The sequence below is a fragment of the Dreissena polymorpha genome, chromosome 2 (genome assembly GCF_020536995.1).
Source record: "Dreissena polymorpha isolate Duluth1 chromosome 2, UMN_Dpol_1.0, whole genome shotgun sequence".
In the NCBI taxonomy this organism is placed as follows: domain Eukaryota; kingdom Metazoa; phylum Mollusca; class Bivalvia; order Myida; family Dreissenidae; genus Dreissena; species Dreissena polymorpha.
In genome coordinates, this window is record NC_068356.1 from 29,485,121 (window position 1) to 29,511,550 (window position 26,430).

A 26,430-nucleotide genomic window follows, 5' to 3' on the forward strand; every position below is an offset into this window, starting at 1 on the left:
CGAACCAGAAACCAGGCTTCTCGGTCGTCCTAATAACTTACTTAAATGTAACACTTTAAAACAAAATAAGTATCGTTTTGTTTTGTTCATCGACAATTATTTATAAAACAAGTTGTCTTTAGTTATGTAGGTTTTTCGGCGAGGCAATTAAATACTACTATTTGTTGAGAAGTGCATTTGATACAAAAAAGATTCATTATAGGCCAAGAACCATTGATATGAAGTATATGCTTTACGCAGATGAACATACCGGGAATAATCAGGGACCTATACAACTTTTGTTTGTATAGGTCCCTGAAATAATTAAAACGCTACGTCATGTTACACCTTTAATCCACCAAGTGTCCTTACTATTTATTTGTCACAATCCCGGGCTTATGCCTGTTTTCACTACCTGTAACGTTATTGCAATCTACAGACTTAGGAACATTGTCTATATATTTTTGTATTATCACTAGTATCGTAAGAAGACAATCAAAACATGTAAAATATTATTTATTATACAAACCAAACAGCTAGCCAAAATATACTATACCGAGTGTATGGTGTTTGTTTAAAAGTGGTATTAAAATCACATAACAATAGTCATTCCATTCGCAATGTACAGGTACAATGATGGTTATATACATTTATTGTAAAACCATGTCTTAGATTTAAGGTAGGGTATTGTAAATATTAAAATACGCACGCGGCATTATCCGGTAATCTCTTAAATGACCATGCCGTTCAAACAATATAACAGCTTAAACGTATATACAGCCTCTCTGAATAGTGGAATAAGCAGCAGACTACAACACAGTGTAATAAATAGAAGACGTCGTGTTTATTTGTTTTATTTGACCGGGGATTGCATTCCTCTTTCGTATGAAGAAAACCAACATCACCACACACACGTTTTAGGGACCATCAATTGAACTGTATGACTTACAATATCACATCATTTAATATATGACATCACAAGCAAACACGAACTTTGTGATAAAAATAACCACGAACAAAATATAGTTTTTAGAAAGTAATACAGTTTTAATCAATACATTACACTCACGGACTCAGGTGTATTTGCGTTTGTATTCAGAAATTACGTAGATCTAGTAAGAGTTACTAAATTAGCCCACAATAATAAAATGCAATCAAGGCCATGTACATACACCACTATCACATATTTATAACAGGGCGTTTCCAAATTTAAGCCAACTACAACACTTTATTAATCTTAAACAATGCAATGAATAATACACCAACAAATTCATGTATAAAATTATATTTGCTTGTCAAAATGACCAAATGGGTGTGTTACACATTAAAAGAAAGAAACTGCTCATAAAGTCTTATAAGCTTTCACTTTCCATATACAAATTATTGTACAGCTTATTACACCAAACATTTGACATTCTAGCATAAAATTAAGGCCATACAACTCTGACAGAACAGACACATCATTTATAAATAATAATAATGAAACATCTTAAATTACTTGAATTTATGTTACATCACAACATGTATTGCTGGTTTCCAACCTTTGTAACATAAGTAAAGCATACATTCCTTGTAATTAATGGTAACTTTATGCAATCTATTACCAACAAGTTGCAATTTCATTTTCACTTTTTTTTTAGTTGTTTTAACCCCTCACCATTTATTTATGTTTGATTCAATTACATAATGTATACTTTTTTTGTAAATATTTGTTGTTTTATTTCAGAAAATCAAATCAGTTTCTCAATATCAGTAGTCTAAACCAGCCACAACAAAAACAAGCATTTTACAATGGTAAAACAATGCAGCACCATATAGCCTTAATAAGATTTTTTTATGAGAATACAACTGGAAGAGAAAATACCAATGCAATCAAACCTACTAACTATTACCAAAATCTATAATTTAACAAGGGCTGTTTGTAAAACATGCATGCCCCCCATATGGGCTGTCCGTTGTAGTGGCAGCCATCGTGTGAATACGTTTTTTGTCACTGTGACCTTGACCTTTGACCTAGTGACCTGAAAATCAATAGGGGTCATCTGCCAGTCACGATCAATGTACCTATGAAGTGTCATGATCCTAGGCAAAAGCGTTCTTGAGTTATCATCCGAAAATCATTTTACTATTTCCGGTCACCGTGACCTTGACCTTTACCCTTGTGACCTCAAAATCAATAGAGGTAATCTGCGAGTCATGATCAATCTACCTGTGAAGTTTCATGATCTAGGCATATGCGTTCTTGAGTTATCATCCGAAAACCATTTTACTATTTCGGGTCACTGTGACCTTGACCTAGTGACCTCAAAATCAATAGGGGTCATCTGCGAGTCATGATCAATCTACCCATGAAGTTTCATGATCCTAGGCGTATGCATTCTTGAGTTATCATCCGGAAACCATTTTACTATTTCGGGTCACCGTGACCTTGACCTTTGACCTAGTGACCTCAAAATCAATAGGGGTCATCTGCGAGTCATGATCAATCTACCCATGAAGTTTCATGATCCTAGGCGTATGCCTTCTTGAGTTATCATTCAAAAACCATTTTACTATTTCGGGTCACCGTGACCTTGACCTTTGACCTAGTGACCTCAAAATCAATAGGGGTCATCTGCGAGTCATGATCAATGTACCTATGAAGTTTCATGATCCTAGGCCCAAGCGTTCTTGAGTTATCGTCTGACAACCACCTGGTGGACGGACCGACCGACAGACAGACCGACCGACATGAGCGAAGCAATATACCCCCTCTTCTTCGAAGGGGGGCATAAATATTGTAGTTACATTCGAATATAAAACGTAACAGTGCAAATGTGTAAGTAAGTAAAAGTACCAATTAACAAGAAGTACCTCAATTAAATTTGCATGGACTTTCCAATAAAGACTAGACAAGACACTAATATATGGACACTCAGACTACAAATGTTCTCAGTAACAATTTTATCTTTCATATTAGCCAACACAAACGTGTTCAAATGTAAGCAATGTTTTGAATTTACTATTAACTTTTCCAATGAAGATTTAGCTGGCTTTTGTCATTGAGATTGTTTGTAGTCCTGGTTAAATGGTCTTATACAACCTTGGTCAACAATTAAATAAAGGTCACACCTGTACACTGTAAAGGTGATAGATTTAAAATTTCCCCTCGTGACAAAATGCTTCCTCTATTTATGACATTATATAACACAGATGGAAACTGAATTCTTTACAAGAATACCTTCTGTAAAAAAAGGCTCCTCATGTAATTATTCAGAACCTGTTCCATTGTATTACTGGTAAAACTGTTGTATTGTTTACAACTTAGGCAAACATATTTGTCATTCCATGATCATTTGCTGAATAAGATTGTTTCACAACATAAGATTGCAGTCATTCCACTTTATGAGTCATTGGAGGAAACTCATTATCATCATCCAATCGCAGCGCTTGTAATCCTGCTCCTGCATTTCCAACGTCATGTCCTGTTGCCCCACCTTCAAATTCTTGAAATGGCTGGGAGTCTGAAAATACAATTCATGTGATTTCAAAATCAGTTTTCCAAGTAAACTTATAAATGTTTCCACATACAAATAGATTAATCAAGTGTCAAAAAGATAGTTTGTTCAGTTTGTCTACACTTATTAACAACACACTATATGTCCAAGCAACTGAAAGTATCATTCAACAATTTTATAGTATTTACCACAGAAATATAGACTTATAATTTGCCAACCTAAACTGTGGTTGCAGGGACTTGTTGACAGACTTGCAAATTTTGGAAAAAAAGATAATTTAATGTATTTTTTAAGGGGCCTTTTCACAGATTTTGGAATGTTTTGAAGTTTGTCATTAAATACTTTATAGTGATAAATGTTAAAGCGGGTATATACGATTTTTATATGTGTTTAATTGTAAAATATTGATAAAATATGTTACAATAACACAAAACAGTCAAGAAAAATTGAACATTAAAGCCGAATTTCATAAAATGCAGCAAAGACAAATAAGCGCCCCGAGCCGATAGTGACGTACATATTTTCCTACAATAACCGAAGCATTCGTCTTTGTATTAGGATCGGAGATAGTGTTCGTGTGTCGTATGAATAGATATCGTTGCAGGAATGCAAATAAACCGTAAAACTAAGTTTAGATGCACATTGTACATGTATGGTGTACATGCTGGCGAATTCGGCTGTACAGCCGTTTTCAATTTCAGAATTAATTATCTGGCTTATTTCGCATTTTTCGACACATGTTCTTCTTAACTTTTATTTCAATTTATTTTGAAATATATATATAATAAGTTTTTTACACAGTTTATATAAATTCATAAATATTTGACAAAATCGTATATACCCGCTTTAACATTGGATATAAAAAGCTCCAGTAAAAAAATCAAGAATAAAATTTTAAAAAGAAAAAAAGGTAACCCTCATCAGGGCTCGAACCACTGACCCCTGGAGTCCTGGAGTAAAAAATCTCCCACTTAGACCACTCGGCCATCCTTCCAGATACAATGTCAGGTGTATTTTATACTTTATATAACCAATCCTCGTAGTTTCACAAAATATAACAACAACAACAGAACTCTCCAAATTATTAATTTGTTTCGCGTTGCAATGCTTGATAATTTTCTGATTTTTAAATCGTCAAAAGATGCATATAATGGCTATTTTAGAGCATGGTAAATGTTCAGTATTACTGTTTCCTCACAAATATCATAACTAAATCGAAAATTTGTGAATCTGAAACAACTTTTTTCAATTTTGTCAATTTACCCAAACGTGAAAAGGCCCCTTGAAATAAAATAATAAACATGCAAGAAAGATTTTTTATTAATTGCATACCCTAGGATTCGTAATCAGGACCAAGGTAAAAACAACTGCACCACTTTGGCTTTGAACATTAAAACATATTTTAATCTTATTAAGATGCTTATCTATAATCAATCAATGTTGTTGTTTTTGTTTTTTTAAGTCATAGGTGTAATTTTGAATTGAATGCATCAGTTTGATTTTAATGTTTTTTGAAAAAATATCAATTTGTAAAACAGTGAACAAGACCCTGAAACACATTTCAAAAGGTATTTTAACTTATTTCCCTAGTAAAGTAGGCAAACAATAACCATACTATACAAGTAAATTAAATGAATAATAGAAAGGAAAATTCGGATTCATATTGCAATGAAAACTATATGTCTTTTACACAAATTCTCTTAACTTAAACATATTCCTTTGGTTAATCAAATGTAATATAATACAAAAGGAGCAATTTGATAGCAACAAATTAGTAAAAAGTCCACATAAATATAATCCAATAGAGTATCAAACTCATTACTTAGGAGCCATTCAAAGAAATGATACTTCCTATTTCTTTAACCAACTGTGCTATCATACTTGGTAATTTACCCTGTCCAACCTATGAACTTCTCCTTCTAATGAAGTCAAAATGTAACCATAAAAAGGGCCTTACAAAAAGGCCCATTTCATTAAATAATTATTATCTCAAAATGAATAAACTATTTGATTATTATACATAGCAAGTGTCATCCATTATTATATGCCGTCCTATTTTTTTTTCAAATACACATTTTTTTTAAGTTGACCCCTGGGGACCTTTTAAATAACATGGTCACTTTAAAACTCAAGACAATACCAAAATAATATTGAAATAATGCATATACAAATGTATAGTGTTTACAGTACTGCTACAACACAATATCAATAGTCATGCAAGCATGGAACCTGTGAACCTATTACGAGCATTTCTTTTCAAAAATGTAAGAAAATATGCAAAAAATAAATAAGGTAAAGATTGACTGAAATTAATTTATTTTTTCGAATACTTAAATGACTTTAATTTTGGAAAACACCTTTTATCAGACTTTTAAACGTGTGTGTTCATCATGTGACATGTGTTTGTTTAAACAGAATGGCGGCCATAAAACTGGCAAACCCATGCAAGAAGTCAGTGGATGAATGCAAGGAGTCAGTGAACTGTAATATTTGTGTTATTTGGTTTGTATACCAGTCATAGACAATGCCTTTAACTGATTGCTTAGATTATTCCTTTGAAATGATGGTAGTTAGTCAATAATAATTTCACAATTTTAATTTTGTATCATTTTTATTATGATGTCATGTAGAGCCAAGTTTGCTTATGAAAATGAGTTTTTTGTTATTAAAAACTTAGAGTGATAACGGTGATATGGAAATTACTTGTTACTTAACATAAATTATGAAATAATAAATAAACTTTTAGCAGTCAAATATATATATTTCTTTGTAAATAAATATAAAAGACATACAATTAAATAGCATTGGTTTACACAAAAAAGTAATATACAAGTGCAAATGCAAAGCTGAAATAAATTTATATGAATGTTGTCTTGTGCATATGATATGAAATGTCAACAACAATTAAAACAATTATGATCAGATGCAGGAACATTTCAAGCAAACCAGCATGGATACATTGGTGATTAAAACCAAACCTTAACTACAAAAGATGCCACATAAATGAACATAAAAAGCCTGTGACAGAACATATATGTATAGTCATACATACATGAGCCCGGTAGTGATGAATGGTCTGTAAATAAAGTATAACCAACAGTTGGATATCATTTATGTTTCATCATATTGAATTGGTAGAAAACATGTTTGAAACAAGACTATTGCCAAGCAATATAATGTTCCCTACCAGACCCACTATTGTCAGATTTTTTAAACTGTTGCCATAGCATTCAGAATTTTTTATGCGTAGGAACAAAATGAAATGACGTGCATAATGTCCATATTGCCATTTATCCATGTTTCAAGTTTCATGAAAAAATATGAAGAACTTTTAAAGTTATCGCAGGATCCAGAAAAGTGTGACAGACAGACGCACAGAGCGCAAACCATAAGTCCCCTCCTATGAAACCGGTAGGGGACAATAAGCATGCCAATGCAATTGCAACATTAATTGCTTCTATAGGATGACAGGCCATATTAAGGCCAACAAGAATTTACCAATTCTGAGCAAGATGTTTTTCACTATAGACTTAAAAAGGTGTTGTTCACAGGTTTTGGCCTTTTAATGTCTCCCACCAATATAGTGGGGGACATATTGTTTTGCCCTGTCTGTTGGTTTGTTTGTTTGCCCCAACTTTAACATTTGCCATAACTTTTGCAATATTGAAGATAGCAACTTCATATTTGGCATGCATGTGTATCTCATAGAGCTGCACATTTTGAGCCGTGAAAGGTCAAGGTCATCCTTCAAGGTCAAAGGTCATATATATGGGGACATAGTGTTTCACAAACACATCACTTGTTTAAGTTTCAACTATTTGTCATTTGATGTTTTGAATTCATAAATGTACACAGCAGAATTAAAAGGCGTCAGTATAGTAGCAGAAATGGAATTTGAGAAAGAGAAAAACAATGACAAAAGTTGAGTCATTTTGGGCTATATCCAGTGACCTTTTAAATAACAGAAAATTGCAAGAACCTCTATACTATTTTGACAATTGCATAATGATATTAATTTTATACTTTACATATGTACGTGATCCATGCTTTGTCACAAAACATAACATAAACATCAGAAACACCCCAAATTATTCAATTGTTTTGTATTTTATTTAGTATGAGTTTATGTTATAAGAGTTATTTTGCTTGCTGATGTATAGCGCTATTTTATATCTTAAATATGTGACAACAAATTGGAAAGTCGCCTTTCGGTCAATCTGTGAACAAGTCCCTTTAAAAAGGAAAGCTGTAACTCATCTGAGATTGAACATATTGTGTGCATTACAAGTAAATTGTAAGCACTTCGAAAGATATAACTTTAATTACTGTATATAACATATCTCGATTTTACATCACAAAGAAAACACCAAAGTTTATTTAAAATATAAACTGGCAATAGCTAAAATTATGGCATGTAAAATGCAACCTGTAATTATCATGAAAGGCTGATATTATTTAAGCAAGACAAGGGCTGTTTGTAAAACATGCATGCCCCCCCATATTGGCTCTCCGTTGTAGTGACAGCCATTGTGTGAATATGTTTTTGTCACTGTGACCTTGACCTTTGACCTAGTGACCTGAAATCAATAGGGGTCATCTGCCAGTCATGATCAATCTACCTATCAAGTTTCATGATCCTAGGAATAAGCGTTCTTAAGTTATCATCCGGAAACCATTTTACTATTTCGGGTCACCTTGAACTTGACCTTTGACCTAGTGACCTCAAAATCGATAGGGGTCATCTGCGAGTCATAATCAATGTACCTATGAAGTTTCATGATCCTAGGCATAAGCATTCTTGAGTTATCATCGGAAAACCATCTTACTATTTCGGGTCACCATGACCTTGACCTTTGACCTAGTGACCTCAAAATCAATAGGGGTCATCTGCGAGTCATGATCAATGTACCTATGAAGTTTTATGTTCGTAGCCATTAGCGTTCTTGAGTTATCATCCGGAAACCATTTTACTATTTCAGGTCACCGTGACCTTGACCTTCGATATAGTGACCTGAAAATCAATAGGGGTCAACTGCGAGTCATGATCAATCTACCTATCAAGTTTCATGATCCTAGGCATAAGCGTTCTTGAGTTATCATCGGGAAACCATTTTACTATTTCGGGTCATTGTGACCTTGACCTTTGACCTAGTGACCTGAAAATCAATAAGGTCATCTGCGAGTCATGATCAATCTACCTATCAAGTTTCATGATCCTAGGCCTAAGGGTTCTTGAGTTATCATCCGGAAACCATTTTACTATTTCGGGTCATTAAGACCTTGACCTTTGACCTAGTGACCTGAAAATCAATAGGGGTCATCTGCGAGTCATGATCAATCAACCTATCAAGTTTCATGATCCTAGGCCTAAGCGTTCTTGAGTTATCATCCGGAAACCATTTTACTATTTCGGGTCACCGTGACCTTGACCTTTGACCTAGTGACCTGAAAATCAATAAGGGTCATCTGCGAGTCATGATCAATGTACCTATGAAGTTTCATGATCCTAGGCCCAAGCGTTCTTGAGTTATCATCCGGAAACCACCTGGTGGACGGACCGACAGACCGACCGACAGACATGTGCAAAGCAATATACCCCATCTTCTTCGAAGGGGGGCATAAATATAAGTTGTGTCCATGCAACTGATTAGACTGATATCTACAATACATTGGTGGAAAGTAATCGGAAGCAAATGCATGCAGTAACAAATGCAAAATACATTTAAACAAAAACAGTCATAAACCAACAAAAGTATTTGTTTGTCAATAGAATTGTTATTTCCTTTTGAACAAAAATGAAAACTTCATTAACGTGTTTTAAAGAGGAACCTCGGTGATTTTACACCATCAAATAGACCCATTAGACCACCAGCACTTTGCATTAAAACAAATCAAAGGACACAATTGATACAATCTCAACAAGGGCTGTTTGTAAAACATGCATGCCCCCCATATGGGCTGTCTGTTGTAGTGGCAGCCATTATGTGAATACGTTTTTTGTCACTGTGATCTTGACCTTTGACCTAGTGACCTGGAAATCAATAGGGGTCATCTGCGAGTCATGATCAATGTACCTATGAAGTGTCATGATCCTAGGCAAAAGCGTTCTTGAGTTATCATCCGGAAACAATTTTACTGTTTCGGGTCACATTGACCTTGACCTTTGACCTAGTGACCTGAAAATCAATAGGGGTCATCTGCGAGTCATGATCAATGTACCTATGAAGTTTCATGATCCTAGGCGTAAGCGTTCTTGAGTTATCATCCGGAAACCATTTAACTATTTCGGGTCACCGTGACCTTGACCTTTGACCTAGTGACCTCAAAATCAATAGGGGTCATCTGCGAGTCATGATCATTCTACCCATGAAGTTTCATGATCCTGGGCATATGTGTTCTTGAGTTTTCATCCGGAAACCATTTTACTATTTCAGGTCACCGTGACCTTGACCTTCGACCTAGTGACCTCAAAATCCATAGGGGTCATCTGCGAGTCATGATCAATCTACCCATGAAGTTTCATGATCCTAGGCATATGTGTTCTTGAGCTATCATCCGAAAATCATTTTACTATTTCGGGTCACCGTGACCTTGACCTTCGACCTAGTGACCTCAAAATCAATAGGGGTCATCTGCGAGTCATGATCAATCTACCCATGAAGTTTCATGATCCTAGGCATATGCGTTCTTGAGTTATCATCCGGAAACCATTTTACTATTTCGGGTCACCATGACCTTGACCTTTGACCTAGTGACCTCAAAATCAATAGGGGTCATCTGCAAGTCATGATCAATCTACCTATCAAGTTTCATGATCCTAGGCATATGCGTTCTTGAGTTATCATCTGGAAACCATTTTACTATTTCGGGTCACCATGACCTTGACCTTTGACCTAGTGACCTCAAAATCAATAGGGGTCATCTGCGAGTCATGATCTATCTACCTATGAAGTTTCATGATCCTAGGCCTAAGCGTTCTTGAGTTATCATCCGGAAACCACCTGGTGGACCGACATGTGCAAAGCAATCTACCCCTCTTCTTCGAAGGGGGGCATAATAAATGTGCTAGGAAACACTGACTGCTTCAGATGGACTCAAATCAGGCTATCTTCAAAGAAAACTTCAATGTGTTATGGACCTTTGGTAATGTAGAGGATGCCATATGTTTTACAGAAAATTACGTTTATTTCACACCTCCTATTTAACTCCTAATTCTGATTTCTTCACATTCAAATTTCCTCACATTTTATTTATCACTGACAACATTTGTGAACGTAATATTAAGAGATTGTTATCAATATTAGGGTATCTGAATATTTTAATACTGCCTAGTTAAGTATCTAGATAGGTAAAAAGGACCCAAACTTCATGCTAAGGTAGACTAAATCTGCTCCTTTGCAAATTCAATTGCAGAAATCCCCTAAATACATCCCCTACAGCCATATACAATTTTAATTTAGTTGCTGTAACAAAAGGTACATGTATACTCATACAAACAGGCCCAAAGACTTCAGTTATTAGGTATGCAAATGATAGAATTAAGTGAACATTTTAACAAATAAAAAGTAATACTTTTGTTATGGACATAAATGTTACAAAAGCATTGTTCAAATAATACATTCAGATTCATGTACGATGTGCAGTAATATCAATAACACGCTAAAACATGACTTATACCCCCAGCACCACTTTGTAAGATTTGTTCATGGGCAGATAACTCCAGATTGTGCGAATCCATGGGAAAAATGTACCGTTTGGCAAATTTCTAGGGTACATCATTAGGACGAGGTGTCTTGTTTGTCTGCACTTTATGTTGATGATGTATTTTTAATTTTATCGGTAAAGAAATTTGAAAAGTCTTTTGCTTCACAAAATAAAACAAAACATTTTTCATAAAAACTGACATACCGAATAACAAAGCGACCGAGTGACACCAATATTTTATTTAAACATGGCGGGTGCTATAAATATGTTAAAATAAATACCAGTGCAGATATATCAAACAAAAAAGAAACAAAATGTTAAATAAACATGACAACTAATATCATTCAAAGCACACAAATGTAACATTTGTTAAAAACAATTATAGAAAGTATACACAGTTTCCTGAACAGAAAGGGTCACTTAAAGGGGGCTCACGTGTTTACCTCTGCCGTCCAGGATAATATCAATTTCCGAGATCTCCTTACTGCCCACCATCTGTGGCCCTGGATGACCCTGGTGTAGCACTGTTGCATAGCTCTCTAGCCGCCAGGGTGAGGTGGATGCTTGGGGCAGGGCCGTATCTTTCTTTGGCGACGACGAGTACGGCCTAGGCATTTCGGAACTCAAACTCGGGTGTGGCTTACCTGTGTGGCCGCGAGGCGGGGTGCTGTCAGAGCCGGAATCGGGTCGTCGTACTGAGCCTGCGTAACTGATTGGGTTGGAGGCCTGTATGAGAGGGCGGTCTACGGCGCTGCCTGGGGGCTCAGAGACCATGCCTCCTTCAGTTATACGGCCATCCAAACTGAAAATCATTAATTGTTAGTATTAGCTGAATGAATCCCAGCACTAACTTGAAAAGGTAAATTTAATTTATAACAGTTTTTAATCACAATTTGGATAATAAATGTCTAATATGCTCATCAAAGCAAAACTTATACATAGATTGTCAAATAGGGTATTTTCAGCATTTGTATATTTTCTGCAATAAACATATCTATTGTGCTTGCTTGTTTTTGAACACCATATATTTAATCCCATTACAACCAAAAACAATTACCAACAGTTGAAACTATACCTGTGCTGTCTCAACAGAGTGCACTCTCCCCCTTCATTAGGGTCAAGGTTGTAAATATAAAGGTAGCCATCTTGGGAGGCCACCAACAGGCGTGGGATCTTCTGAATACTGGGAAAAAAAGAGAAAAAAAGCATTTGACTATATATTCAATTTATTTTCTTTTAATTATCTAAGCTATTCACAACTTGACATTTGACTTAAGCTTTACTTCATTACACCAACATAACACATGACTGATAGTAGTGAATTATGTTGGTGTTATTTTCAAGCTTTCAGCTTTTCATTTAATTAAAGTGCATCCGCAACAAATAAAGACATCTAGACAAACATGAATTACACATTTTTAACAACCATCCCTTTCTTAAGCATTTGATATGCAATCATCATTTATGCATAAAACTCTGACATGGAGTCTGTAAGATTTAATTAGGCCAAAACTAGGAAACAGCGCACAGACAGACAGACCACTAGAAAGTGCCACATACCTAGCTATTGCACAGACGTTCTTGAGGCCCTGAGAGGGCAGCTTACACACAGCGAATGCTCTCCACTGGTTGAACATGTCAGACACGGCGCCAGGCAGGTAGTTCTTGGAGATGTTCAGGGCCTGGCCCATGAATCCTGACCAGCTGGACTGCTCCTCCTGGGCCCTGCCACTGACAGCAAGCATACATCACGGTGAGCAACATACTGGCAAAACTGGGCTTGATGCATGTGCAAACAAAGTCATTCCAGATAAAAATGTTCAGTCAGAACAGGCTAATCAAGGATGACCCTTTCCGTCTAGACTGCATTTTCGTTTAGAAGAGACTTCATTTAAAGGGGCCTTTTCACAGATTTTGGCATGTTTTGAAGTTTGTCATTAAATGCTTTATATTGATAAATGTAAACATTAAATTTTAAAAGCTCCAGTAAAATATCAAAAATTAAATTAAAAAAGGAAAAAAAAAGTAGCCCACAGCAGGGCTCGAACCAGTGACCCCCGGAATCCTGAAGTAAAAACTCATTAGCCAACTGAGCTATTCTGCCAAGCATACATAGGCTGCGTCTTTTATAAGTTATATAAGCAAACTTCTACAAATTTAAACAACAACAACAGAACTCTCCAAATTATTCAATCTTTTTGCGTTGCAACGCTTTATAATTTTTAGGTTTTTAAATCGTCAAAAGATGCATAATATTAATGGCTATATTAGACAATGGCAAATGTTCAGTAATACTATTTCCTCACAACTATCATAACTAAACCAAAATTTGCGAATCTAAAACAACTTTTTTCAATTTTGTAAATTTATCAAACCGTGAAAAGATCCCTTTAAACCAAAAATTCCCAAAAAGCGTAAAGTGTCGTCCCTGATAAGCCTTTTTAGGTCATATCACAACGGTCAGTTAAACCAGTCTCACTTTGCCTGAGTAAGCTTGCTCTCAAGGCCTTATTACATCCACTTTTGACATTAAATGACATCTGAACTTCTTGAATCGGAGGGGTTAAATAGCTGAAGGAATAGTTTCAATGCCAATCCACATGAGTTATGTGGCCTCAGGCCTGTAGCCAGGGTTTTGAAAAGGGAGGTGTGAATTTTCCTATCAACGATTGTTATTGAACAACAAAGTAGCTAGGGGAATAGGTGCGGGGGGAGGTGTCCCCCTCCTGCAATCGGGGGGTTTGGAGGTCCTCCTAATCGAATATTTTGAAAATGACACGTAAACTCATGCATTCTGGTGACTTTTTATCTGTATTTAGAGACTGAAGTTAAAGAGCATTTTACATGAAATTTCACTTTCATTGACCATACTCAGTGACTGCTTGACACATATATGATATAACATACATATATTCCACACTACCGTTTTTCATTTACCACCTTTTTCTATCAGTCACGAAAATATTTTATACGATGTATGACCCGACACTAGTATGCCCGCACACACTGTTTTCATATGCAACAACAAATTAACAGAATGTAAAATCAACAATAAGCACGGTATAAATATATCATTATTTATTTATATCTTGATAAAATTGGTTTATTTTACCATTCCAAAATTCTACCATTCATATATCAAGCAAATTAATAGGAAATATTTGACTTTTTTTCTAAACAATTGTTTGTCTGCTACTATGGATTGTTCCAGAGGCCTAGCATAACTCTAAACGGGCTAGCGTATTGTACAACAAACACTGATTAAAAAAAATGGGTCTTCTCTAATCTTCAGAAATACTACACAGAAACAAAAGTGGTTACTGGTATAACTGGTTACTTTAAAAAACACACTATTTTTAACAAGTTAGTTATCTTTTTCTAAACAAATTTCAGAAACAAATAACAATTAAGGCTTCATAAAGACCCTATAACCACAAGCTAATGGCCCTTTGGTTTCAAAGTTCTTAAACACTGTAAACCAGGGCATTGAAACAAAGATGGACTTATTTGCCCATTATGCTCAAGATCCGACACATTTAATGCACATTAAACATTAAAACGTCCACCTGATCATATGTTATAACGGTTTAAATTCATCATAACAACTTAGGTCTAATATTTCGCTGTCAAAACTTCTGTTGATTTCAACATTTCTACGGTTAAAAATTGTAAATAAAAAGCACAGGTTATCTTGGAAATGACTTCATAGAGAAAATAATTTTATGGTGACCTGTCGATAGCCTATTCAACATTATTGTAACGCTTAAATATGAAGACTCACTGGATTCAGGGAAAAGATAAATAACCGTTTTTGAAAAGAATAAAGTTGGGTGCAACTTATAATACTTTTTTTTTTACTTGTCAAAAAACATTGGGTGCGAACGCACCCAATGCACCTCTCTGGCTACGGGTATGGGCCTGGCTGTGAAGGATCAATACAGTAATTTTCATATATAAGTACAGTGCTCTACCATGCTAGCTGGCCTATAATGCAGGCAAGTATAATATGATCACAAAATATAAATTAAATAAAATTAAATCCGACTGCATAAGTAGTTTCTGAAAAATACTATGTAATGTTAGTAAATAAATGATTAAAATTACAGCTACAAATGCTGGAATACATATTTGCAATTATTACTTGCATAGAAATTATATCTGTAAACGCTTACTTTTCTCAATGTTATATACAACATTTTGGGTCAAATCTGAATGCACCTGTATTAGTTCTATATGTCTGACTTGCATATTTTACAAAACACAAAGAGATCAAATGTACTGCTATACCAGTACCTTGTTAACCAACTCACAGTACTCACCTAGTCTCTTTCTGAGTCTCAAGTTTAAATATATGAACGGTTTCTGTATTGCTGGATGCACACAAGTATGTTGAATCGGAACTAAATGCAAGGGCATATATATGCACACATCTGAAAAACACAAAAAAATCACATACATGTTATTGAAGAAAATTCATCAGGAGACAAAGTGTCCTGATCAACCTGAAGCACTCATCTTAGTTTAAGGTACACCTTCACTTGACCTGGTGACTTAGTTTTACACCAATTGACCTAGTTTTAACATGGCTTTAAATAGCATTGTCAAGATAAACATTCTGACTACTGTAATTACTCTAAGTTTTTGGACACTTAAAAATAATTATATTTTTTGTGTGCGAAAATTTAGATACCTTAAATATTCAAAAATTTCAGATGTCCGAAAATTTAGAGGCAAAAAATAAATGTCCGAAAATTATAATTATATTGAAATAGAAGCAAGTAATCAATGCACAATAGTGTTTCTACTTTAAAATAAAAAAAAAATTCACATCTTTGCTTACTCTTGCCTGAAATGATACAGAACAAAAAGTAAAAACATTGAACATACTGCTTCCTTATTAGGATGATACCATTAAAAATGCTTTTGAGTGAAGCGATTGTTTTCTACCGGTATACATGGTTATTTACCCAATTGCGCAAATATTATGGCCCATTGCCTTCAGGCATGCGTCTCCCAGGTTTTATGACCTTAATCCGTTTGTAAAACCCCATTATCAAAGTGTCACAAATAAGCAAATACAGTGCCAAAATCTGGTAAAATAGTGCTGTAAAATATACTGTCCGAAAATATGGTAAGACTGAGTCATTAATGTGGCCCCTAGAGTGGTAACAAGGTTGGTTTATTCAAGTTTGACCTAGTTGTTTTATCACACATTTGACTTGAATTTTAACTTGGTTTAGATAGTGTCATGAAAAAAAATTGACCAAGTTTCATTCAGATTCAATCATAAATGTGGCCTCTAGAGTGGTAACTTGGTTTTTCTAAGATTTGACCTGGTGACCTAGTTTTTGGACGCCTGTTACCCAGATTCTATCTTGCACTGGATATTGATAAGATAAACATTGTGACCAAATTGAATTATATTCTCTCTTTTTCTCTCTCTTTTTAACATAAACAACAAAAATTAAACAATATAACATCTTAATAGTAGTTTATCAGTATAATACAATGTATGTGTGACTAAATGCAAATAAAATTTACCTAAATACTTTTGGATGTAATTATCCTTTTTTTCTCATATATTTCCTTTCATTAAATTTTGAATTGTTTACGTTATACATAATGAACCCTATGTCAAGGTCGTCCGCTGTACAATTTCTTGAATCAAAAACGGATTGACCAACTTGTCTTGCAAGTTAAGCAATTTCAGCGCCATCGATTAAAAAAAAAGTCAACCAATGGAAACACCGCTTTGTTAGCATTGTTATATATGCATAGATTTTATGTTGAGTGTTTCTTTTATAACGCTTTTTGACAGTTATACGTAAAGACATTTTTAAATGATTAGGTTTTTATTAAAGCACCGCACCAACAGTGCAAAGTACCCTAATTTATACATGGTCCAGCCCAGTAAAATCTGGCTGACCATATGGCCGTATACAACCTTTTTAACCGCAGAGTTTTTATGTTAAGCAGTGTGCTCGGGCAATGCTTTTTAACCAAAGTCCCGAGGGTAAAGAACTCCATTAACGTGAATCATAACTGATGCCTCCAGAAAGTTAAGACTAAAAATTTACACAACATGACCCATAAGGTAGACATTGACTGACAACAATAGCTCACCATTTAATTTGTGCTCAGGTGAGGCATTTCAAAATAAATCTATGTCTTGTCAGATTTTTTCTATGCTTACCTTTTCATTCCTCTTCGAAATTCAAACAGTTTCTGACCATCAGGCACAGAAAACACTCTTATCACAGTGCCCTGTACAGAAAACAATCAAACCAAATTTATATAACAGCATCATAAAAAATTCACTAAATTAATTTAATAACTTATGGTACATAATCATCTCAAAGCCAATTAATAAGAACTCTGTGCAATACATTATTACACCTACTATGTGTGTTAATTACTTGATATGAAATCTAAAAACACTAATGACTTTTGATTTACAATAAATATACAAAATAATGAAAAATCTTTTCAAAATCAAATTAATTATATTTCCTCTGATTTCTAATCTTGACCATTGTTTACCTTCTCTGAAGCAGTGGCTATTTTGGTTCCTTGAGCATTAAAGGCAATGGCAGCAAGAGGATTATCATGGGCTGGTATCATAGTCACAGCACGCTAGAAAAACATTCATATGTGTGAAATTTATTCTTAATCAGCAAAAATAAAAATAAACTTCCATTTACAATTTAAGATGCAATTAATTGCTGAATGTCAAATATTGAAATGCTCAAAATAAGATTAAATAAATATGTTTCCATTCTTACATGAATATCTCTTGTGTTAGAGAATTTTTTTAAAGATACATACTTATAAACATATCACATAAAAACACTTTTTTGTATTAAAAAATATACAAAGGTGTAAGAGCTACACACTTACAATACTTACTAGGTTAATGGTGTCAAATATTTGAACTTCTCCGATCTGGTTACTGCCTGGGTAGGCAAGGTAGCTGTTGTCATTGTTAATGGAAAGGGCACATAGACCATGGGGATTGGGGGGAGTGTCTCTGATTGTGTGCAAGACCTTCATATCTCGGATATTGTGGATGTACAGGCTCTCTTCTAGACACACTATAAGTCTCTAAAATGAGAGACCAGTTGTTGTTTTTTCAACAATATTTTAACCATAACAAATGCTCACCTTTCTTGAATAGTCAAGACAAAAATGACATGAAAAATCTGATTTACAGGTTCATTAGTTTCAATTTGTAAAAAAAAATACAGAAATGTATTTTTCATCAGCCAAACATAAAACCTTATTTTAAACTTAATGTCTTCTTAGACAATCATCAAGCTGGTTTCAGTAGCTCAAAGCAAACATTCAGTACTTAATATTTAACAGTCAAAATTCTTAATAATCATTAAATGATACTTGTAATAACCACAATACCTGTCGGTTTAGCTTCACAGCTAATATGGAGTTCGAATAGCTGTAGTTGCATATTTCTGTACCTTTCTTGAAATGGCATACTTTAAGTTTCCTGGGCGATGAAAGACTAACAATGGCAACAAGACTACTTGAAAACAGACGTTCCACTATACAGATGTCTTCACAGGCTAAAACATAAATGTACATGTGTCAGTCACATTATCTTTTAAAGGACACTTTGGGGCAAATTTACACCAAAATACCCTCAGCTTGCACTAAGATGCTTAATATTGAGCTGAACTTTCCTACAAATATTTAAATGCTAATTTATTAGTATATGATTAGGACCCAAATATGCCTGTCTTGTAATTAAAAAACATTTAAGCAGTATCTTCAGAACAGTGGTTTTATTTACTGTAAAATTATTAATAGTTTATACTTTATACTGGCTGTGATAATTAAATATTAACAAAAAACTACATGACAAGTAGTTAAAAAAATCAATCACATACTAGTTTCCATCTATGATTGAGGATTGTACTCATTTTAGCTCAACTGATAATACTAGTTATATATCTGACATATATTGTTTTCAAAAAAAAATAAGCGTGATCTAAATTACACAACCAATTTTTGATTTTCAAGATAAGATCTGATACGCATGTAGCAAAACATTGCTTGTTCATCTTAGCTGATAATATTTTGATGTCAAAATAAATCACTAAAATTATACAATACCATTTTCATAAATTTGGTCCAACTTTTCCACAGAACTAAGTGAAAAAAGTTTATATCCGGATTTCTTGCCAACTGCAAGTGATCTGGAAAGAAAGTTATCATTCTGACTAGAGACCAGAAATGTGTAACAGAGACTAATGCACCCAAGACATGACTCCCTTTCTTCTAACGATCATCTGAGCATAAAGGTCAATCAGTTGTGAAAGTTACATATCTGCCATAACCCATCACAGTCTAAAATCATTTCTTTATGATCATCTATACATTAAAGCCATTAAACTGTGAAACTTTTACCAAGATCCACCAGTGGTAAGAGAAGATTTAAAAACACAAGATTTTCCAATTATCTATTATATAGTAGAAAAAACAAACAAATGGCAATAATTATGCAAAAACTCGTCACATCAAAAATTCCTTTCTTTACCATCATCTACACATTAAGGTTGTCTAACCTACATTAGTAATTGTCGGCTTGGAAACTACTTAAATGGTAACTGGGTACTCTTAAGCTTTCTTATATTTAATCTGGGTACGGAAATTATACTAACGCATAACAGGCCAATTTAGACTGTACCGGAGTGTTATTCCCACCCAAAATCCGATGTTGTAAAACGCGTTACAGTATACAAAACAATCTTTTTTTTTACAAAACCTCTCTTAACATGCTTTTTAGTAGGAGTTTCGATAATATAGAGGCCATTTTACAGAATATTGACATACAAATGAACACAATTAATTGACTAGAAATGGCGCGGCAGAGGCCGACGTGTATCCCCACGCCGCATGTTTGACCCAGGGGCGCCCAAGGGTTGGTAATGGGGCCATGCATAGTTGAGATTGACCGTATTGTCATAAGAGAAGTTCAGGATCAATTTGAAGTGAATCGGAGTAGAAATGAAGAAATTATAGTGAAAGGCAATTTTGGGTGGGTGTGGTCTATGTGGGCAGGGTGCCCCAGCTGAAGTCTCAAGATCGCAAAATTGCATTATTGATTATGGAACACTCGATATTATGACGTTCTACACATTGGCACTTTAAAACACGGCGCCTGATTATTTAAAACACGGTACCTGCCGGGAAACACATTTTTCGGCTTCGATTATTTCGGTCGGAAATTGGGATTTTTTTTTATAATTGGGAAAAAACATCCATATTTGGCATTGGGAATGGGTCCGACTATCGGACCGTGAGATAGGCAGAAAAAGGCCTGCCTCCGCCTATGGCAGGGAATAACAAGAGATGTGTTTGTCAGAAACACAATGCCCCCTACTGCACCACTTTGAAGCAATATTTTTGACCTTTGACTTTGAAGGATGACCTTGACCTTTCACCACTCAAAATGTGCAGCTCCATGAGACACATGCATGCCAAATATCAAGTTGCTATCTTCAATATTGCAAAAGTTATGGGCAATGTTAAAGTTTTCAGACGGACAGACAGACTGACTGACTGACAGTTCAACTACTATATGTCACCCTACCGGGGCATAAAAAGGGTGACAATTACCAGTTCAGCGTTTGAATTGCTGGGTATGTTTCAGTACATTTCTCTTACTCGGAGTACATTAAAGTATACTTAAAAGTACCAGGGGTACATTTAATTAGTACCAGAGCCGGCAATGACCAATCGAGCGTCATTTAAGCATGAAAGTTTGCACAGTCACATTTGGAAAAGTGCATGCCTAATAAACATATTGTAACAAAAAAGGCTTTAAGAGTGGTTAAGAGGATTTTGCTAACACTAACTGAAATTGAGAATAAAAATGACATTGTGCACGTTGGTAAATAAGGCATTGGCAAATACTTGCTAGTGGTAAAAAAAGTAAAATTAGAGCTCTGAATCTGAATCGGTACATTGTAGGTAACTAGCTCTGAAGCCTGATGGGTCATTTTCGTCTCTGGTGCTAATTTAAGTACTTTAATAAAAATCCAGGGTAGGAAAATATCCAGGGTAGGAAAATATACTAAAAAGTATCTTGGGGTAAACTTCGGTGCTTTTCGGCATATTTTCCATACCTGAATAACCAGGGGTTATGGAGGTTTCGGTAAATGACAAGTTCGTTAAATTGATTTATATAGTAAATGCCATGGAGGTTTCGGTAAATTGATATAAATAGAGATTATCGCACCTATTGTCGATAAGCGTGTACATTAATTGAGTTGTTTGGTACTAATTAAATTATCTGTTTAAATGTACGGAGTTGATTTTATCAATTTAGAGATGTTTGCAAAGTGTTAATATTAATTATCCAGCAATTTCACATTAAATTGAACAGTGTCATAAATGTATCTCATTTTTATTATCCCCACGCTTTTTGAAAAAAAGGTGGGGATATTGTGGTTATCTCCGCCGTCCGTCCGTCTGTCTGTCTGTCTGTCCGTCCTGGCCACTATCTCCTCCTACACTAAAAGCACTAGAACCTTGAAACTTACACACATGGTAGCTATGAGCATATGTGCGACCCTGCACTATTTGGAATTTTGATCTGACCCCTGGGTCAAAAGTTATAGCGGTTGGGGTGGGGCCGCGTCAGAAATTATCACTCATTTTTTTAGGTTATTTTACATTTACTTCTTTATTTCTACACCGATTCACTTCAAATTGATACTGGACCTCTCTTATGACAATACGGTCAATCTCAACCATGCATGGCCCCATTCCCAACCCTGGGGCGCCCCGCCCACATAGGCCACACCCACCAAAAATTTCCATTTACTATAATTTTTTAATTTCTACACGGATTCACTTCAAATTGATACTGAACTTTTGTTATGACATTAGGGTCAATCTCAACTATGCATGGCCCCAATCCCAACCCTGGGGCGCCCGCCCACATAGGCCACACCCACCAAAAAATTCCATTTACTATAATTTTTTCATTTCTACACGGATTCACTTCAAATTGATACTGAACTTCTCTTATGACATTAGGGTCAATCTCAACTATGCATGGCCCCATAACCAACCCTGGGGCCCCGCCCACATAGACCACACCCACCCAAAATTGCCTTTACTATAATTTCTTCATTTCTACACCGATTCACTTCAAATTGATACTGAACTTCTCTTATGACAATACGGTCAATCTCAACTATGCATGGCACAATTACCAACCCTGGGGCGCCCTGCCCACATATGTCACACCCACCCAAAATTGCCTTTTACTATAACTTCTTCATTTCTACACCAATTCACTTCTAATTGATGATGAACTTCTCTTATGACAATACGGTCAATCTCAGCTATGCATGGCCCCATTACCAACCCTGGGGCACACCTAGGTCAAACATTCGGCGTGGGGATACGCGTCGGCCTCTGCCGCGCCATTTCTAGTTAGAAATGAAATTAAATTAAATCAGCATGCGGAAAATCTGAATGATAATAATGTGTCGTATTAATATTGTACTGTGTCAAAAATGTATCTTATTAATATGTGACTACTCCCTCATTTTTTTTAAATGACATGAAATATTCAAATATGCCCTATATATATATCACATTTACTTGTACTGTGTCATAAATGTATCTCATTTTTATTAGAAATGAAATTAAATTAAATCAGCATGCGGAAAATCTGAATGATAATAATGTGTCGTATTAATATTGTACTGTGTCATAAATGTATCTTGTTAATATGTGACTACTGCCTCATTTTTTTAAATGACATGAAATATTCAAATATGTCATATATATATTGTATCCATGTTTTACTTGTTGCTTATTTATAATATATGGTAAATAAAACGGATTACGAAGTCAATCAGTTATTATTTTTTTATTCAACGGATTTGTTCAGGCAAAATATGATATCAGTTATTTTGGCCGTAAAACCCATTGTTCCAGTACAGTAGCCAGGTGCCTGTGTATTAAGTTGATAAGATAGTGATCATCACAGCAGCTTGCTATTACACAGTGTATTCATTCTGCTGGCATTGTGTTAGATTTCATTTTTATCAGTTTTCAATTATGTGTATCTCTTCGCTTAACTCAACGTTCAATGGCACGCGCACTTAACATAATTATAAAACATAACGCGTATCATTATATTACTTTTTATTAATTACGTACACGTATTAGATTTTATATATTGTTTTTTTCTTGTGTTTTTCTCAACCAGAAAGAAATAGTAAAACATGTAATATAAAATTCAACATTTGGCCTCCACGTGGCAAGAGCTTTGGTTTCATATTCATTATGGTGGCTAACTACCCCATGTTTATATATTGAGAAATTGAGTGTTTATCGGTGTCTAAAATACTATTGCGCTTTATATTTAAACTGAAATCATTTTTATTAAATCATATTTTACAAGAAACTTTTTTAAATAACATTAAACTTAATTGAAGATCTTACATTGATTCGCCATAAATCATTATTTAGTATTACTATTATGTTATTTAAATAAAAGCACCAATTATAAAAAAAACCCACAGTATTGCGTTATTTAAATGGTAAATTTACCTACAATTTCCTAACAGAATTCGTTTTTCAGAGATAGCTCATTCATTTCCCTTAATTCTTTACTGTAGGCATGGCATTAATTACTCAACTCAAAATTAATCCACAGTTTGCAAATAAATGCCCCTAGGTTATTGTAAGCCAATAATAGGTGTCATTAACACCTCGTTGTAGGTGTACCACCTGTATAACTGAGGAGCTGCGCCATGAGCGCATGATACGCCCGTCGTTCGCCAATGAAGTAGTAAGGTAATAAATAACCCTTTGAATCATTTTTTTACTTCAGTTTATTTGTATTTGAATACATGGTTTATTTTATAAGTACATGAGCATGGAGCGCCGTCTCCTTGACATTCATACCATATCTTTTTTTGAGTATATGTATGCATTTCTTTAGAGGATATGGAGTTGAAGTAAACCTGTTATAGATATTTTGACCAATAATAAAAGAGAAATGTAGATGGGTAAGTGGTAGTGTACAATCGGAATAGAAAAAAGCTCACCTTGTTCAATTTTTCAGGGATATAAAAAAAAAAAAAAAAAAAATCCATCGAAGGATATTTGAGCTACAGTAGGACATTCAATGAAATCACGAAATTTTGACGAACAAAGTCCCATAACTCTGGAACGACAATTCAGAATTCCGTCAAAAACGAAAGGGGATCAGGGTTTATCAATATTAAGATTGTGTTAAAATTTGAAGAAAATCTGTCAAAGGATATTTGACGTAGCGTACGACATTAACAGACGGACGGACGGACGGCTACGGTAGGACATTCAATGAAATCACGAAATTTTGACGAACAAAGTCCCATAACTCTGGAACGACAATTCAGAATTCCGTCAAAAACGAAAGGGGATCAGGGTTTATCAATATTAAGATTGTGTTGAAATTTGAAAAAAATCCATCGAAGGATATTTGAGCTACAGTAGGACATTCAATGAAATCACGAAATTTTGACGAACTAAGTCCCATAACTCTGGAACGACAATTCAGAATTCCGTCAAAAACGAAAGGGGATCAGGGTTTATCAATATTAAGATTGTGTTAAAATTTGAAGAAAATCTGTCAAAGGATATTTGACGTAGCGTACGACATTAACAGACGGACGGACGGACAGACGGACGGACGGACAGACGCGGGGTATACCATAATACGTCCCGTCATAGACGGGCGTATAAAAACCAATTTACCGAAACCTCCACGGCATTTACTATATAAATCAATTTACCGAACTTGTCATTTACCGAAACCTCCAGCACCCAATAACCAGTTGAGCAGCTCTCAATCAACTGAGGTGTCTGATATTTAATTATCATTCCCTCAATGTTGAATGACAACTCTCACCATATGTAATGTATTAAGCAACATCCCATCATAATAGTATTATAAAGCAAGATGCAAAGTTTATGGGAATGAACCAATATTGTCTGCAATATGATAAATAAGGCTAGTTTCTTTTTGTGTTTGTTATTGTAATTATTTGCTTTAGTTTGACTCTACACTATAGCCTGTCTTTTTCAAACAACTTGTATATTGGTAAGCTCAGTGCTTTTATCAGAATGGGTCATATTGGCACCTATTTAAGACTAATTGATGATAGATTGATAAAGCGTTACTCCCATATTGAAACGACATAATATAGATCTGTGAAGACTTTTGTTATAAAAAATCTTTCTTACGTGCAGTCCTGGTTAAAATTAACAAAGAGAAGATCGGACTGATCGTCCCCTGCTTGGCTTGCTAGGTTCATTAGTCCGGTCCAACCTCTTGAGACGCTGCTGTATATGTGCTCCGTGATGTCAGCAAAACTTGCAACGCATTTTCTTAAATAACATAACTGATTGTTTTGATGGTTGACATTTTAAGAAATGACCTATTTCCAAATGATTTGATTGGTTCATTACTCATAATCGGAATACGTTTCTTTTTATCCTTCTGGAAATAGGTTAGAGCGCACACAGTAGTTAACCTATCAAGCTTCCTACTTAACAGTCGGACATTTACATATGTCTATGATAGCAACACCAATTTATTTTCCAAATCGTTCATTGACTTTGTACTTTTCTACATGATTTCTGTCGTTTAGTCTGTACCAGTTTAATTCTAGATACTATTTTATTCCTACTTTTTTCGTTATCTCTATTGACTGTGCAAAATATTAGTACCTACTCCATGTTTTTTTAGCTGTAAATGGGGATGTTTGTTTAGTCAGTGCATATACAAAACTAAGCTTGCACATGTTTATCTTTATTTAAATTGGATTTAATTACTTTTAATCACTATATTTCAGTATTTATACACGAAAAAAGTATTCGTATACATTTATGTTCAAAATGTATAAACAATATATGCTATATTTCAATTGGGAAAATCTAGTTATCCGAATAGAACGAATACGTACTACGCAAAATGGCTGCTTCGGGAAATAAATTTTCAACAAAAGTATATTTTTATTAAAGTAATATAGACTCATTTCCGTTTTCTTTGAAGCCTTTTTATAAACGGTATCGGGAGCTCTCTGATTGTGTTCTTTTCAATAGTGGATATCAACAATACGTCGCTCATAAAGAACATCTCAAAACTTTTTTCTGGTGTGTAGTTTAAGTTCGAACTCACAAAAGAATGTTATTATATTTTTTTACTTTTGCTTGATGTCGTTTT

At 34.8% G+C, this 26,430-nt stretch overlaps 1 protein-coding gene across 3 annotated transcripts; it reads right to left on the minus strand.

Annotated features, from left to right (window-relative positions):
• Positions 1-477: 477 nt before the first annotated feature.
• On the minus strand, positions 478-25,654 carry LOC127866410 (WD repeat domain phosphoinositide-interacting protein 2-like). Of its 3 annotated transcripts, XR_008042998.1 has the most exons (13): positions 25,449-25,654; positions 19,308-19,390; positions 18,591-18,757; positions 18,087-18,281; positions 17,721-17,813; positions 17,374-17,444; positions 15,500-15,610; positions 12,741-12,911; positions 12,256-12,363; positions 11,825-11,982; positions 6,529-6,552; positions 2,407-3,482; positions 478-1,979 (listed from the first exon to the last, which is right to left on the minus strand). XR_008042998.1 is itself a non-coding variant. In XM_052406912.1 (12 exons), exons 1-12 carry the CDS (start codon positions 25,517-25,519, stop codon positions 3,352-3,354), a joined length of 1,383 nt encoding a protein of 460 aa, XP_052262872.1. In that variant the 5' UTR covers positions 25,520-25,654; the 3' UTR covers positions 478-3,351. The 3 variants fall into 3 exon arrangements, 2 of the variants coding, with proteins under 2 accessions (XP_052262872.1, XP_052262873.1); XM_052406912.1 differs by having other exon boundaries at positions 478-3,482; XM_052406913.1 differs by lacking the exon at positions 6,529-6,552 and having other exon boundaries at positions 478-3,482.
• Between the last annotated feature and the right edge of the window lie 776 nt (positions 25,655-26,430).